We start from the raw sequence: 18,289 nt of genomic DNA on the forward strand, positions 1-18,289 counted from the left end.
TTGAGCCTCAAGTTCAGTAGAATTATCATTAAAATTTTTTGCATTTGAGGTAAATATCAGATATTGTATCCAAAGAATATAACTTAGAGCAGTAATATTTCATTTAAATATAAAATAGGAGACAAGGATCCTTGAATATTAGCTCAAGGTTGCTGCTGAGAGACAATTGTTCCTGAGATGGATCTTTGGGGTAGAATGGGAAAAGAGTTTATCTTAGCCTGCCATAAAGGAACTTCCTTTTAAAACTAATTCTTACTAACCAGGTGATAAATTCTGATGGTTCTTTGCAGAAGTATTTCTTGACAGAAAAGGGCATTGTTGTACAGGAAATAGTTTCTGGGGCTTGGAGTCAGGAAAACTTGGGTTTGAATCTCACTTCAAATACTACTGATAGGATATGAGACAAGTCTAATACTAGTTTATCTTTATCCAGGACTTAAGTACTGGTATCTAGTTTTGATCCTCACAACTTGGGGAGGTAGGTATACTTATCAGATGAGGAAACCGAGACAAGCAGAGATGAGGTAAATTGAAGGGGATCACAAAGCTTGTAAATATTGGAGGCTGGATTTGAACTCAGGTCTGCCTGAGTTTGACCTCTCAAAGCCTAAATTTCCTTATGTGTAAAATGAGAGGCTAACCCCTAAGGTCCTCTCCAGTTCTAAATTTATGATCTTGTCAGTGTCCTTTAAATTCAGCACCCTGGGAAAACAAACTCCACTCATTCTGTCTTAATTAAGGCTGTGAAGTTGTAGAGCTGTACTGATTAAATTGGTCACAGTCTCATTGTCTGTACCTTATATTATTTATTATTATTATTTATTAGGATTTAGATTTATTTGGTACTGGTGGTGGCAGCAGTGTATATGTGTGTGTGTGTGTGTGTGTGTGTGTGTGTGTGTGTGTGTGTGTGTGTGTGTAGTTGATGGAAATATGTCCTTGGAATCTAGAAGGAGAAAGATTTAATATTTTTTTTTCTCATGGATCCAAGGGACAGTAGAGCCAGAGGACCAGAAATCAAATGTTGACTCTGTATGCATATTATTTAATTTATCAAAGCTTTATCTTCCTCATTTGTAAACTGCATGTACATGGGTTGGACTAGATGATCTTTGAGACCTTTTCAAACTCTGAATCCTCTGATTCAATGGGTTCAGGCAGCTCCCTCAGGGGTGGGGTGATCTTTATTTCTTTATCCAGACATGGGTTCCCTGGAGTCAGCTGGACAAGAAACATATGGTATATTTTCACCTTCTGACAACACATTCTGCTCCCGTTTCAAGTACTCTCTCTATTGGATAAAGCTGTCACCTTTAATATGATTCTTTGAAGCTGACATGTCTGTAGACAGTTGAGACATCCAATGTTGGATTTTTGGTTGATAATAATGATGTCACATTTTTGTAGCACTTTTTATATTTTAGAATATAATTTACCCAACAACAATGTTGAGAGGTATGCAACTAACATTATTACCCTCAATTAAATGTCCTTGAGGGCAGAGATTGCTTATTTTAAAAATCTTTGTATCCCTAATGCCTGGTGTACAGGAAGAAGTTATCAAATCTTCTTGCCTAATTTTGCAGATGAGGTCCACAAAGGTTATAAAGATCCATTGAACTCCATATCCAGTGCTCTTTCCTTGATTTCACACAGTGGTTAAAAAAGGAGAAAAGGGGAAATTAAATAATGATAAGTTCCCTTTTTGGACCAGAGAGTTACCATGAAATTGGAGCTTTGGGGAAATTTTACATGGAGCTAAATAATTTGTTCTAAAGGAAACAGGGACTTAACTGACATTTCTTATTTTTCTAGTGGTGGTGGTATAATAGATAGCCCCTTTGCACTAGCCATAACAGAGAGTGGATAGACTTTCTTACCAGTGCAATATACTTGATAAATGCCATTCAGATTCTTGAAGATCTCTAAAGAGGTATTAGCTCTTAAAACTGTCATGTCTCCTTTATGTGACCATCATTATACAATATTGATAGGAAAGAAGGAAGGCATTTTGGTAAGCATTTTATAAACATTTCATACCTTTAGCAATAGATGCTGTCATTATTCTTATTTTACAGTTGAGGAAACTGAGGCAGAGAGAGGATATGTGACTTCCCCAGGTTCACACAACTGATAATATTTTAATACCAGGTTGCAGGCTCTGGATGGAAATGCCTTTGAGAATGTGAGGCATCCACCACTCTTTCATTTGTGTATCCACTGTTTGGATTACATATTTCTTTGGGTTCTTGTGACCATGGCTATCTGACTTTGGGAAGCTTTACTAGATATCTGTTGGTTCTTCCTGACATTGGCTATCTACTCTAATTAGTTCCTCTTAACACCTGAACCTTCACAACTTACCTTATTGAGAAGCTTATATGACAATGATAAGAATGCTGGTTAATTCCTTTCACCCAGAAGACCCTTCAGAGGTTGTTGCTGTTATCCCTATTTTACAGCTGAGGAAACTGAGACATATAGAATTGATGTGACTTCCCCCTGCATCACACAACCAGTAGGTGACTTAGATCAAATTTGATCTCAGGTCTTCCTTTCTCTAAGTCTAGCATTGTATCCAATGAGTTACCTAGTTGACTGCTATGCTCATTGGTATAGCAATTTATAACAATTTATATGTGGGAATTAAAATGCTTTCCCATTTATCTTCTTATATGATCTCCATACCAATCCTGGGAAGGAGATAAAATTAGTATTATAATTTCTTTCTGACAGCTAAGGAAAGAAAAATCCAGAGAGATTAGATGCTTTGTCCATGCTTATACACATATACTGGAGCCATCTCAGACTGTCTCTAGTAGATTGTTAAATTTTTCTTGTGAATAGTTTTATCTCAGAAATCAGCAAATGCTAAAAAAAATCAGGGCTTAATTTATCATTTTGTTGATTTCTAGATTTAAGATAATGAGAAATTCTTAAGAAGAGATTAAGATAATTAATAATGTAGATTAAAATTTCTAATGTATAGTAATAATAATTATACCATCATAATAATTATGCCATAATTATACCATTATATAAATGTTCGACCATGTTATATAAATAAAAATAAAATCAATAAAATTTTTTAAAAAATTCTTGACTCAGCTCAAGACCTACTTCTTAAAAATCCTCTCCATATTCTTCCAGTTGGTAGTTTTCTTCCTACCCATAATGAATTTATGTTTATTTTGCATGTGTTTTATAATTAGTTATCTAAATACTTAACTTTGTTGAATGTAAACTTCTTGAGAATAGGAATAGTTTTAATTTTGCCTTTGTGTTGCAAATACTTTACATGCTTCCTAGCCCTTGGAAACTATTTAATAAAGGTCTGGTAATTAAACTGAAAAAAAATTACTAGTGTTTCAAGCATGCTTTTTTTTTATTCTTCAGATTATTGTTAAACATTCACCAGCACACCCCTATTTACATAATGAATGAGTGACAGAATCTGAATTGAACCTTTTGATTACTGGGTCTTTTGATTACTGGGCCAAGGATATTTGTACTGTACTCTGCTTAGATCCCAGTCAGTGACTTGGAACAATTCTGTGAGTCAGAACTAGTAGAGTCCAATGCTGTAATTGGAGGATGGATTCTTTTCTTTGGAAAAGAGAAAAATATGGAGTCTTTTCTGCTTCTCAAAGCTACTCAGTTTCTGTTTTGAGTATGGATTTTAGGCTTTAAAGTTATGTTAAACAAAGGAATTTATATTTGACCTTAGATGCAAAAAGGAGTCACTTGAGTTTTTTGAAAAGACAAATAAAGTGGTTAGATTTATTCTTCAAAAATATCAGTTTTGCACTTGTGTGGAGGATAGATCAGAGAGTTCCATGCACCAATAGCCTCCCCTCCCTGGAAGATAGCTTGATCTCTGCAGCTTCCACATGAGGGAACAATCCTCTATCCACTCCTGCAACTCCTTCCTATTATTGGTCAATTTCTCCTGGAATCTTCATTTTAAGAAAGGTCCAAAGATTGTCATTCTTCCTCTATTAGAATATAAGCTCCTTGAAAGCAAAGGCCTTGTAATTTTTTAACTTCCATTTGTGTTTCCAGCACTTTACTTAGCACATCATCTAATGTAGATTAAGAATTTAATAAATACTTGTTGACTTGTTTCAACACCCACTGTAACTAATTTGGAATGGGGGCCACCCAACTAATAGAGTCTGGGATCAAGATGAAAGAATACCTAAAACTTACTTCTCCATAATATTTAGAGTCCTTTATATAAAATGAGCCTTTGAAACATAATTTAACATTAATTTATTACTTTATTTTTTAGAATAAGTTTTCTTGATTTTTTTGTTTTTATATTACCTGTACTTTCCCCATTGCTTCTCCTCCCCCTTACCAGAGAATGATCCCTTATAATTTTTTAAAGAAAAGATTAAAAAAAGAAGAAAAGAAAAAATCAGCAAAATGGACCAATACATTGAAAAAATATGTCAATATATTTTATGTTACACACCTAGGAACCCTCTCCTGCATCTATCTGTCTTTATAAAGCAATCAGAGGAAGTGTCTTACTCTTTAATCTTTTGATGGAAATCATCTAAAGATTTACTATTTCTAGGTTTTCCTCACTGACCAAGTTCTAGAAGAATCATCCTAAGTGCTTAAAGTTAATTTGAGACTGGAGGATTGGTGTTTATTTGGTAAACAAGGAAGATTCATCTTTGTGAGTTTAAATCTGGACTCAGATAATATTTACTAGCTATGTGACACTGGACATACCACTTAACCCTTGTTTGCCTCTGCATCTGTAAAATGAATTGGAGAAGGAAATGGCAAATCATTCCAATATCCTTTTCCCTGAAAACTCCAAATGGAGTCACAAAGAGTCAGATGTGAGTGAAAAATGAACAATAACAAACTATTCAGTTTCTGCACTAAAATGACTCATAGGACCATTAGAATTATCATTAAAAATGTAACCCTTCTACATCCACTTGTTCCAAGGAAGACAAAACCATTTACATAAGCCCCAGATAAAATGATTTGATGCCCATTAATCCACATTGCAAAGATGATAGTTTTACCTTCTTAAATGACTGTTAATTATATTAATGCAGACAGGGCAGGTGAGAAATTGAAAGCCTTCTGACACTGAAGCTAAATTTCTAAAATCAAATGACTACTCTTATGACAGTTCTGTTCTCAGGTCCTCCCCAGAGCTTCTCACGTGTTTTCTCAAGGGAAATGTTGTTATCCCCATGAAGGTGAAGTACATAAAGAGGGCTGCCAAAATAGCAGCTGGTATTGGGCATTAATCATAGTGCCTCCCTAAGTATCTTTAAAAGCCTTTCAATTTCTTAGATGGAGCAATGCCAGGACCAGCCTAGGAAAAAAAATTCAAAATCATCCTAGAGGATAAGTGTTAGGATACTAGAGCCAAACTCATCCTAAAAGTATATGTGGGGACATTACTGGTGGTCTGAAGACTAGGACAATCTCAAATGCTAACATCTAGGCAAATGAAATAAATTTCTCTCTTTGGGATTGAGTTGACACACTTGGAAAATGAGGAAGCTAGACAAGGTGATCTCTAAAATACTTTCCAGTCCTATCTAACCTATGCCTCTTTAACCCTCTTAGCATTCCCTTTTACTTTGGGTATATATCCACCTAGAGAGACAACATGGTGGCATGGGAAGAGTGATTGATGAATCCCAGCTGTGCTACTTATTCTGGGACCTTGGGTGAATCATAAGCTCCAATTTCCTCATCTATATTATGATTTCTAAAATCCCTTTCACTTCTAAATATATTATCTTACGATATTCTTTCTCTTCTTCCATTTTGGTCATTCAGTTGGCATGGTACAGGTCAATTATTTTTTACCAAATTTAATTTACTTAGTATAAGAATCTGGGTAAAAAATCATGTCACACTGCACAAGCAGCAAGGGAAAGTTGATTTACCAGTGTCTTTGGGATTTCTTTGCATTTCCTGTTTTCTCATCCACTCACCTTCTTTATTTTTTAATCCCTCATTCCCCCAGGTCCTTAGGGAGAAAAGTGGCTTTTTATCTCTTAGGATAGAACTACTACTATAACCTTTCTTACAACAAACCTGGAAGAATAGATAGCAAACTGAGGAAGATCTAGGTTTTGGTTAGTGAATATTGTGGCATACCCTTCAAGAACAACTGGTATATGATGAAGTTCCTTGACTTAGAATCAGAAAGTCTGGATTTGATTTGTTTAGTCTGGAGAATCAAAGACATTGAAGAAGACATGATAACTGTCTTTAAGTATTTGAAGACTTGTCACATAGAAGAAGGATTAAATTTGTTCTGTTTGCACCCAGAAGGAAGAATTAGGAACTATCAGTAGAGGACAGAGAGAATGATTTAGGCATTAAGCAAGGGAAAACTTCCTAACAATTTGAGCATGTAAAACTGGAATAGAATATCTTGGAAGGTAATGAAATCCATTTCACTAGAGATCTTTAAACAAAGGCTGTCAGGGTTTTCATAAAAGGAATTTTATTCAGTTAAGAGTTGGACTAGATGGTTCTGAAATTCTTACCAACTTCAAGATTTTGCAGTTCTGATTTCTATCTTAGATACCAGTTGAACAAGTCTTATTGTATCAGATTAATCACCATCATTATTATCATCATCCCATCATTGATATAGAACTTGAAGGTTTGCAAAGCACTTTACATATGCTATCTCATCTAATCATATTTTTAAAAATGTGGAAAATATTTCATAACTTACCTCACAGGGTGTGTATGAGAGAAATACTTTGCAAGTGTTCTAGAAGTGTGCTCTCAAAAATTATGTTGTTCCTTAGGTACTTAGGAATAGAACTGCAGCACTGGTCCTTCTTGGTTAAAGCTTTTCTTTTTTGTTTCTTTAGAACTTTTCCCCATTTCCAGAGAAAAAGTTTTATATCAGATGTTCTATTTTCCTAGACATATGTATCTATAATTGATGTTTGAGTAATGAGAGGAAGAATAATTGTGGAGAAGAGGATTTGTCTCTACAAGTGACTGCATAAGTGGGAGGATCAGAAAGAGCATCTGAGAACCTGATAATGTACCTATATTCATCTATTGCCATAACCCTGGGTTGGGAGATTGTCATATAATTATTGTTTTCTCTACCTCCAATTATCCAATATAGACTAGGTGGAAAAGATAGCATTTTATTTTCCCTTTTCAGGGTACTTTGAAGTCTGAATAGTGGAAAGAACATTGAGAAGGGAAGTCAAGGTGATGATGATGATGATGTTGATGCTTTGTTCTCAAAGAAGACTGGGTCATCAGAGGAGGTGATACCAGGACAAGCAAGTGAATTGGATTTGAGTAAGGAGGGATTATGCTAAATCACCACACCTCACTTTCTCCTTCAGAGCCATATGAATCCAATGATCAGATATGAATCAAGATAACTGGAGATGACCCTGAATGCAAGACAATCAGGGTTTAGTGACTTGCTCAAGGTAATACAGCTAGTAAGTGCCAAGTATCTGAGGTAGAATTGGAGCTCCCATCTTCTTGACTTCAAGGTCAGGGCTCTATCCACTGTACCACCTAACTACCCTGGGTGGGGCCGGGGTGGGGGAGATCTGGAATCAGCAAATATTGGTTAAAAAACTAACTTTGTCCTTTGTCCTTTGGCAAAATTACATTTTTTCTGTGACTCAATGTCCTCAATTGTAAAATAAAAGAATAGACTGGATAGCTACCAAAGTCCTTTTCTACTCTGACATTTTGTCACTCGCTCTTAAAAATAATATAATAATACAATATGATCTATAATCTTTCCATTCTTTTGGAATTTTCCTCTTGGAGAGATCTTAAAAATGATCCTTCCACAACTGTGAAAGTCTTAGCTACTCTGATTAAGATAATGATTCCAGATAATTTCAAAAGACCCATGATGAAAAATACTATTTATCTCCAGAGAAAGAACTAATTGACTTTAAATGCAGATTGATATACATTTTTAATGTCTTTATCTTTATTGTTTTATTTCGTTTGATTTCTTTTGCAACAAGTTTAGTATGGAAATATGTTTTGCATAACCTCACATATATATTTGAAGTCAAATTGCTTACTTTCAAAGGAGGAGAGTGGGGCAGAGATAATTAGAGAATTACAATTATAAAAAATGATTGTAGGGAAATATCTAATAAAATAAATACAATAACTTTAAGAAAGTAAATAATGCTTAGATCATGTTACCTAAAGGAAGGACAGATAATGGAGAAGGATAAAATGGCCTAGTACTTCTTGAAATTCAATAATTTCCTAATGAGTTAAAGCTATTCAAAGGAAGGCATAGAGGGATTGGGTTACATAGATAAGGGGGTTTATTAACTACACTCTATAGGCTAGACAAGGGCAGAAGATAATATCAGTAAATACATAATTAAGCAATCTAGATCAGTTCTGGGAAGCCTAGGTTTGAAGTGTATCTATATCTGAACATGAAACCAAGAAAAAAGAAAAATGACTTCAAAGAAAACAAACTATGTTTGTGCTAAGTTTTTAAAAAAAGTTATTATAACAAGATGAAGGCACAATAGAGAAGAAAATTATTAATTTTACCCTTTATTATTAAAGGATTGTAATGTCTAAAATTTATTTGGAATTAACACAAACCTTTAAGACTGATGGTTGATCCTTATTGAAAGTGTGGTAAAAGAATATAAAGAAGCAGTCTCCTTTAAAACAAATATTTTGTTACTAGTTTGACTTTCTGTCAAATCATTTCTATTTTTCTTCTAGACTGACCCATCCCTAATGACAAAGAAAAATAAGTAAACAAAAGAATCTAACTATATATAGTATTCTGTATTAGGAGTCTCCACCTTTCTGTCATGAAGAAAATGTTTATTTCTTCTCAGATCAATTTTTGAGGGAGATCTTTAAATTTACATGCTTTAAGCCATGTAAAATAAATAAAACATATACTTTTCAAAAGAAGAAGTAAATTATAAGACTTGCAGTCTAAAAGATCTGAGTTCAAATCCTGTATCTGACAGTTTCTAGCTGTGTGACCTTCAGCAAGTCACTTAACACTATTTGCCTCCGTTTCTTCATCTGTAAATTGGGTTGGAGAAGGTAATGGCAAATTGCTCTAGTATCTTTGCCAAGAAAACTCCAAATGGGATCATGAAGAGTTGGATACAACTGAAACAGTTGAACAACAAGATTTGAAAAATCATTCAAAATCACTAGTAATCATGTAGCTGCAGATTAAATTGGCATCATCATCATAAAAATGAAAAAAAAATTATTGCTAGAGTCACTATGAGAAGACAGGAATATTCTCATTTACTACTGATGAAACAATGAATTAGTCCAATAAATTTGGAAAATAATTTTGATTTATACAAGAAAAGTTGTTTATAAACTTTAGCTTGAAATTCTGCTCCTGAGATTATACATCATCATCAAGCAGAGATCCACAAGTCAAAAATTCATAGTAACTTTATATGTGATTATATAAAATTGGAAACTATGTACTCACTGATTGATTAGGGACTAGCTGAACAAATTATGATATAGGAACATAACAGGATATTATTGTGCCATAAAGAATGACGAATGCAGAGAATTCAATGAAGCATGGGAAGACTTGTAGGAAGTGGTACAGAATGAAGAAAACAGAATCACAGAAACAATATACAATATATAATATACAATGCCTCCAACAATATAAATGAAGACAACACTGGAAAGCAACAGATGATAACAATTTTGGTAGAATAAGTTGGTGAAATAAAATTAAAACATCTACAAAAGTGGAACTGAACTATAAGTTCAATTATGTTACTAGGTGGTTTTGTGAAACCTATTTAGGGGGATTGTTTGGAAGTGTCTTATTTATAGTGAAACCAAAATGCATCACTTAATGAAAAAGAAAAAATTGTGTCTACTTCAATCTGAATTTCTTTCTTATGTAATTGAGTCCAGTTCTCCCAATTTCATCTTCTTGAGAGCCATTTCTACTTCTTCACATAAAACATTGGATACAGTCATAATCGAGACCAATTGTGGTCCTCCCACTACTATTGACTTTAATAACAGATTGCTATAGAAATACTGGCAGATCTATTCTATTCATATCTCCTTGTATTTCTAGTTTCATCTCTAAATGTCCTTGGGATGACTAGGCTTAATCAAATCAAGTCAGTTCTTTATGCATTACTATTTTTGCTTCTATCAGAGAAGTTGCAAAATATTTCTTAAGTATTCATTTAATAATAATAATAATAATACTTAGCATTTATGAATCTCTTTAATACTTAGAACATTAGCATGCTGTCTCATTAGATCTTCACAGCAATCCTGTTAGGTAGATGATATTATTATTCCATTTTTCAGGTGAAGAAGGAAGAGTTTAGTGACTCATCTAAGGTCAGGGTCACATAACTAATAGTTATCTGAACTCAGGACTTGATTCCACATCCAACCTTCTACCCTTGAGCCATATCCTGTGATGAAGTGTAAATGAATGACTAAATGTTAATGATTGATAAAGTCTTATTGTCCTACTCCATTTATGGTTTAACTCCCTCCCCCCATTTATATTTCTATTGTAAAATCTTTCCATAATGTTCCTTTCAAATATATTTTAAAAAGTTATCTTCTTATCAGCTTAGAACTTTTTTTTTTAGGTTTTTGCAAGGCAAATGGGGTTAAGTGGCTTGCCCAAGGCCACATAGCTAGGTAATTATTAAGTGTCTGAGACCTGGATTTAAACTCAGGTACTTCTGACTCCAAGGCCCATGCTTTATCCACTATGCCACCTAGCCCCCCCAGCTTAGAGCTTTAAAGAAATTTGATGCATCAGATACAGTTAATAAAGGTGAAGGTTGCTAAGGGAAAGGTTAATATAAATTAATCCATAAACCCAAGTTCTGGTTGTAGATGGTCAGGTGAGGAGAAACTATCCAGTAATAGGACAGTTATAACAGGCATTCACACTCTTCCTATAAAGATACATGACAGGCTTGTGATTCCTATTTTGGCAACCATGTAGATTAAGTAGGACAGTTTCTTGGTTTAAGAGACAAGAAGAGTTAGGAAGGGAGAGAGCTGAGCAATGCTGACAGTGTGAGAAAGTCTGTCAGCTACAATAAAAAGTATTTCTTCCTTGGGAAGTTGAAACCAACAACAGAAGGAAGGATTTAGGGATGTTGACACCCGTGAAACTGTTAAAATCCCAGAGTCTTGTTTACAGTGTGCTTTAGATTTTAAAGATAAAAATTTCATAGTGAGATAAAGGGAGAATGTTTATTTGAGTCTGAAGGAAAAAACCACCAAAGTTCAATTAAGCAGTGATTTTTTGTATTCCACATAGTAGGTGCTCAAGGCATTTTTGTAAAATGAATGAGCAAAGAACAGCTAAAGGTTGGTGAAATAAGTTCATAAGCATACTTAAGTCTTTGTATTTGCCATAATTACTGTAGTATCTTTTAAATTATTGTAATTAGCAATATGAATTAATGGTCATACCTAGTTTAATTAAAACTCTATTCATTTTTTAAAATCCTTAATTGAATGGAAAGTTCTACTGCTTTTTCCTCAAGACTTTTTGTTTAAAAGTTTAGCTTTGTAGGCTATGAGGCCATATAAACAAAACATCAGCAGATGATAAATTCTAATTTTAGGTCAAGTACCTAAGAAGGAATAAACAGGTTTTTGAGCTTTGGCTTTATAATTCTGAACTTAAACAGTGATACTTTCCAGGAGTGTTTTGAGCTTAATGTAGGATAATTACTTAGCCCAAAGAAATAAACATATCTCTGCTGTAATGAATTTCATGTATTATCAGGCTGCAAGGGGAGATAATTGTGAGGCAAGGAATTGTTGTTTTGTTTTGTTTTTTTGCATTTGTTAAATCATTCAAGAAAGCTCAATGAATTGAGAGGTGTTTTTGGTAGGGAATGGAGTAATATTCTCTTGACAGACCAAATTATTCTGTTTTGATATAAGGTTAGTCATGGACAAAATTATAAGTTCAAAGTGAAAGGGAATCCCTGGATTTCTAGGTGCCATGCATAGGTTAAATCATAGAATCCTAGATTTTCAGGTTACCTAATCCAGTTTCTTTTCTGTAACATCAATCTCTTTTTATAACATTTGTCACAAGTGGTTTCCTCACCTTTGAAAAAAATTTCACCACTTTTTTATGTGTTAAGTAGTATCTACTTTCTGGAAGGAATGCTTTTTGTCTCTATTCACAAGTTAGACTATATCTTTGAGAACCCTTCCTCTAGTCAATTTCCTCTACAATCCAGCCTCAGCATAGTTATCAAAGTGATTTTTCCTATTGTGAAGGTCTGATGATGACATTTTTCTACTCAATAGATCCATTGGCTCACTACTACTTCAAGGATCAACTATATAAACTCCTTTGTTTACCTCTCCAAGTGACATCTCCTGCTGACCTTTCTGCATTCTATCACTTCATCTCTTCTCCTTTCTTTATATTGTTTACTCCCATGCTTAAAATGTACTCTTACCTAGACTCAGAACTCTTTAAGAAACATCTGCATGGAATTTTTCCCCCTGGCTTCTTCCTTTTCTACCCATGGCGTTAGTTGTGTGCTCCTTGAAAGTTCACCTAATTTTGACTTCTGGCCAAGATGGTAAAGAGAAGCCAGGGATTTTCCTAAGCTCACTTGAGTTTCCCTCAGACTGACATTAAGTAAACCTCTTAGCAGATTTTTGAGTAATAAAACCCACCAAAAAGCCTATCCTCAAGCAGGCTCTGTCATGGGGGAGGATGAATGTACCAAGGTCAGAGAACAAACCTCTAGATTACCAGCAGAAGGATGAGGCAGGAATTAAATTGTGATCCTTCCATGGAAGAGATCTCTGGTGGGGGCATTGCAGCTCTGACTCAGTGGACTAATTACTTAGCAGATGGGCTGGGAGAGCTCCAGCACTGGTGGACAGGACCCTCATTCAGCCAGCATGGCTGGACTAGATACCAAACCAACAGGGAGCCCCAGGTATTCCCAGTGCAAAGGACTTGGAATTCTGGTACAGACAGCCCAGAAGAGAGCACCAGGGGTTCCACCCATTCCCAGTGACCCAGGGAGTGACTGGAGACATCCCCAGTGAAAATGGTCCAGAGAGAGAGAGAGAGAGAGTGAGAGAGTGAGAGAGAGAGAGAGAGAGAGAGAGAGCGAGAGAGAGAGAGCCTCTGTCATTCTTTGCTGGTTGGTCCAAAGAACAACCCTCTGGAGTTCTTAACATCAACAGCCCCAGGCCAGTAAGCAAGTCTCTAGGTTCTTAACACTGAAGGTCTGCCGGTGAGTGAGCCCTGATCTCAGCATCAGAACCTTGGAATAGTGTGCAGTAACAAATCCCAAAGTGAGTAAGGAGGGTCAAAGAAAAGCAGAGTCTATTGAAAGTTTCCTTGGAGATAAGGATGGGCAAAACACTACCTCAGAAAAGGAGGGCAAAAGGGGTACTACATGTGAAAACCAGAAAGATGGGTTGGAAGAGTTCAAAAAGGATCTTAAAAATCAAATGGAAAACTTGGGAAAAGAAAGGTAAGGGAAAATTAACATCCTGCAACAAAAAAAGTGACAGAGAAAGCAAATCCTTTAAAAATACAATTGGACAAATGAGAAAAAAAAAGATTTCCTTCTAAAATATAATTGGGCAAATAGAAAAAGATAACAGTTCCTTTGAAAATAGAATTGACCAAAGGGAAAAGGAGATGCAAAAACTAACTAAAGAAAATAATTCCTTGAAGAATAGGCTTGCTCTAGTGGAAGCTCCATGAGGTACCCAAAATCAGCTAAACAAAATAAAAAAAAATGAAAAAAATAGAAGAAAATGTAAAGTATCCTCATTGGTAAAAACAATTGGAAAATAGATCCAGGAGAGATAATTTAAGAATCATTGAACTACATGGAAACCAAGATTTTAAAAAAGATACTACCAGTCAAGGAAAACTGCCCCTGATATCCTGGAATTTGAGGAAAAATAGTCATTGAAGGAATTCACCAATTACCTCATGAAAGGAATCCCAAAATGAAAACACCAAAGAGTCTTTTAACCAAATTTCCGAATTGTTAGATCAAGGAAAAAATCTTGCAAGCTACCAGAAAGAAAAAATTCCGGCCTCGGTGTCTCCGGCCATCGGCTGGAGGGTGGGCAGAGCAGTGGATCGCCAAGTGCCTGGCCTCGCATCATGGCAGGTCCACTCCTGTGGTGCCTGCTCCTGGTGTCCAACTCGGGGCTGCACGGGGTGGGCTACCTGGAGCACTGCGAGGACCAAGTGCTCAGCTTCTTTGGGAGAAAAGTGAAGCGAGTTCTTTTTATTCCATATGTACTTCATGATCAAGATGCCTATGCCAAAACTGCAAGAGAAAAATTTGAAAAGTTAGGATATGGTTTAGACAGCATTCATGAATCTTCTGACCCTGTAGAAGCTGTAAGAAAATCTGAAGCCATATTTGTAGGTGGTGGTAATACTTTCAGACTTCTGAAGACATTATATTATTTAAATCTGATCCCTGAGCTCAGGAAAAAAGTCCTCCATGCAGGTATTCCATACATGGGATCTAGTGCTGGAACAAATGTAGCCACCATCAGCATCAGAATAACCAATGATATGCCTATTGTATATCCACCTTTGTTTGAGGCTTTGGGATTTGTTCCTTTTAATATCAATCCCCACTACCTGGATCCAGATGTTGATAGCACACATATGGGTGAGACACGTGAAGAACAGATTCTTCAGTACCATGAGGAGCCAGACACCCCTCCAGTACTGGGTTTACGTGAAGGATCGATGCCACTGGTGGAAGACAACAAAGCAACACTTTTAGGAAGAAATAAAGTTTGACTTTTTCTAAGGGGTCAAACGCCAACAGAACATGAGCCTGGAGCAGACTTCAGTTTTTTCCTTACTGATTCTTAGAAGCTACAAGCCTTGGCAGAAAAGATAGTTGAAGGTGTGAATGATGAAACAATCAAAATAAGATTGTCAGTATAAGTAAAGGAAACATAAAACATTAAATACAATCACAAATACTAATCACATGAACCTGATTTAACTTTAACTAAGATTGCTTTTTCCCCCTTCCCCCCATGCTCCCATGTGCTATTTGGCAATATGAGTTTTTTAGCTATGACTATTTGGCTTTAGAGAAGTAACTTAAAAGTAAATTCTACAAAACATTTGCCTAAAAAAAAAAAAAATTCAAATACCAAGGAGTCACAATAAGAATTAAATAGGACCCAACTACATTAACATTTAAGTATTGAAGTGCTTGTAATATGATATTTTAGATGGCAAGGAAGTTTGGATTACAACCAAGAATCAATTACCCAGAAAAATTGAGCTTATTCTTTTAGGGAAATGATGGACATTTACTGAAATAGGTGACTTTCAAACTTTCCTGATGAAAAGATTTGAGCAGAACAGAAAATTTCTTCTTCCAACAGGAGACATGAAAAGGGAAACAGGGGAAAAGGAAAAAGACTGCTATTCAATAAGTTTAAACTAGTTACCTCCTTACATGTGAGGAAGATTCTCAGAACTCTTGAGAATTGTAATTCTATTTAGAAGGAGCATATTTAGGCTAAAGTTGGGGACATAAGTTGATTTTGATGGGATGATTTAAAAAAAATGAAGACATTAAAAAAGAGAAGAAGGGTAAATGGGAGGAAGAGCAAATCAGAATGTGGTAAATCATATCACATGAAGAGGTGTAAAGGACCTATTACAGTAGAGGGAAAGAAAGAAGAGGGTGAGAACTCCTTGAATCTAACTCTCATCACATTTGGTTCAAAGAGGGAAAAATACATATACTCAGTTGGATTTAGAAATTTATCTTACCCTTTAGGTATAATGAGGGGAAAGGAGGGGCAGGGGAAGGAGGGACTGATTAAATGGAAGGAAGGGAAAAAAGGGAAAAGGGAAAGGGGGTAGAAAATGAGGGTGGCTGATAGAAGGGGAACAGATTGAGAGGAGGTGGTATTCACAAACAAAACACTGGTGAGGAGGGATAGGGTAAAAGGAGGAAAAAAGTTCAAACAAAGGGTGGAAGGTATGGAAGGTAATATAGCATGGAAGGTAATGAAGAGTTAATGAATATGAATGGGATGGACTCTCTCATAAAACAGAAGTGGATAGCAGAGTGGATTGAAAATCAGAATCCTACAATACGCTGTCTGCAAGAAACACATTTGAAGCAGAGAAATACACACAGAATAAAGGCAAAAGACAGAGTAGAATATATTGCAATCCTTAGACAAAGCAATTGCAAAAATAGATTTCATTAAAAGAGATAAGAAAACTACATCATTCTAAAAGGTTTAATAGACAATGAAGTAATTTCAATACTAAACCTGTATTCACCATGAAGTATAGCATCTGAATTCTTAGAGAAACTAAATGAATTACAGGAAGACATAGACAGCAAAACTCTACTGGTAGAGGACCTCACCCTCCCTCTTTCAGAATTAGATAAACCTAACTCTCAAATAAACATGAAAGAAGTTAGAGGTGAATAGGATGTTAGAAAAATTAGATATGATAAATCTCTGGAAAAAATTGAATGGGGATAGAAAGGAATATATTTTTTTAATGTGGTAAATGGTACCTACACAAAAATTGACCATGTAATTGGGCATAAAAATCTCATCATCAAATGTAGAAAAGCAGAAATATTAAGTGCATCCTTTTTAGATCATGATGCAGTAAAAATCACATGCAGTAAAGGGACATGGAGAGATAGATCTATAATTAATTGGAAACTAAATGATGTAATTTAAAGAATGAGTGGGTCAAGCAACAAATCATAGAAATTGTTAATAATTTCAATCAAAAAATGACAACAAGTAGACAATATAGCAAAACTTGTGGGATACAACCAAAACAGTTATTAGAGGAAATTTTCCTTCTCTAAATGCTTACATGTATAAAATAAAGAGGGGATCAATGAATTGGGCATGCAACTAAAAAACAGCTAAAAAGGAACAAATTTAAAACCTCCAATTAAAGAGCAAATTAGAAGTTCTGAAAATCAAAGGAGAAATTAATAAAATCAAAAGTAAGAAAACTATTGAATTAATAAATAAAACTAAGAGCTTTTATAAAAATAATAAGATAGAAAAAATATTTGGTTAATTTGATTGAAAAAAGAAAGATGAAAACCAAATTACCAGTATCAACAATGAAAAAAGGGTGAACTCACCACCATTGAAAAAGAAATTAAAATAATAATATAGAGCTATTTTGCCCAACTGTATGCCAATAAATCTGACAATCTAAGTGAAATGGATAAATATTTTGAAAATTATAAATTGCTCAGTTAAAAGAAGAGGAAATTAAATATTTAACCCCACTTCAGAAAAAGAAATTGAATAAGCCATCAATGAACCACCAGATGGATTCACAAATGAGTTCTACTAAACACTGAAGGAACAATTAGATACAATATTATATAAAGTATCTGAAAAAATAGGTGAAGTACTTGTATATATGCATACATATGTATGTGTGTGTGTGTGTGTGTGTGTGTGTGTGTGTGTGTGTGTGTGTGTGTGTGTATAATTGTACTTCTTCACCTTGGCTGAACTAATATAATAAAAATGACAATTCTACCTAAATTAAGTTACTTATTCAGTGCCATACCAATCAAACTACCAAAAAAGTACTTTATTGAGCAAGAAAAAATAGTAACAAAATTTGTCTTGAGGAACAAGATGTTTAAATTATTAAGGGAATTAATGAAAAAGCTGCAAAGAAAGATGCCTAAGTGATACTAGATCTAAAATTAAGTTATAAATTGTCAGTCATTAAAGCTGATCGGTACTGGCTAAGAAATAGAGTGGTGGACCAGTGGAATAGATGAGGTGTAAAACAAATAGCAGTAAATACCTATATCAATCTGTTGTTTGATCAATTCAAAGATTCTGGGATCAGTTTCTGGGATCAGAATTGACTCTTTGATTAAAAACTGTTGGGAAAACTGGAAGATAGTATGGCAAAACTAGGTAAAGACCAATATCTAACACTCTCTACCAATATAGGGTGGAAATAGGTTCAGGATTTAAACATAAAAGGTGATGTCATAAGTCAATTAGGAGTACAAGAAACAGTTTGTCAGATCTATAGAAGGGGAGTCACATGACCAAACAAGAGCTAAAGGACATTATGTAATGCAAAATTAATAATTTTGATTATAGTAAATTAAAAAATTTTACACAAATAAAACCAGTACCAAGATGAAAAGAAAGTCAGCAGGGAAACAATTTTTATAGCTACTGTTTCTGACCAAAGACTTCT

The 18,289-nt window shown here is 34.9% G+C and overlaps 1 protein-coding gene and 1 long non-coding RNA gene across 2 annotated transcripts in view; both read left to right on the plus strand.

Moving 5' to 3' along the window:
* LOC141494740 (uncharacterized) overlaps nucleotides 1-18,289 on the plus strand; it is a 106,418-nt gene that overhangs the window by 67,915 nt on the left and 20,214 nt on the right. The gene's annotated exons all lie outside the window — the stretch shown is intronic.
* LOC141494715 (alpha-aspartyl dipeptidase-like) lies at nucleotides 14,183-14,839 on the plus strand. Its single transcript, XM_074195932.1, has one exon. The coding sequence runs from the start codon at nucleotides 14,183-14,185 to the stop codon at nucleotides 14,837-14,839; it is 657 nt and encodes a 218-aa protein (XP_074052033.1).

Source organism: Macrotis lagotis, chromosome 8 (assembly GCF_037893015.1).
Source record: "Macrotis lagotis isolate mMagLag1 chromosome 8, bilby.v1.9.chrom.fasta, whole genome shotgun sequence".
NCBI classification, from domain to species: Eukaryota; Metazoa; Chordata; class Mammalia; order Peramelemorphia; family Peramelidae; genus Macrotis; species Macrotis lagotis.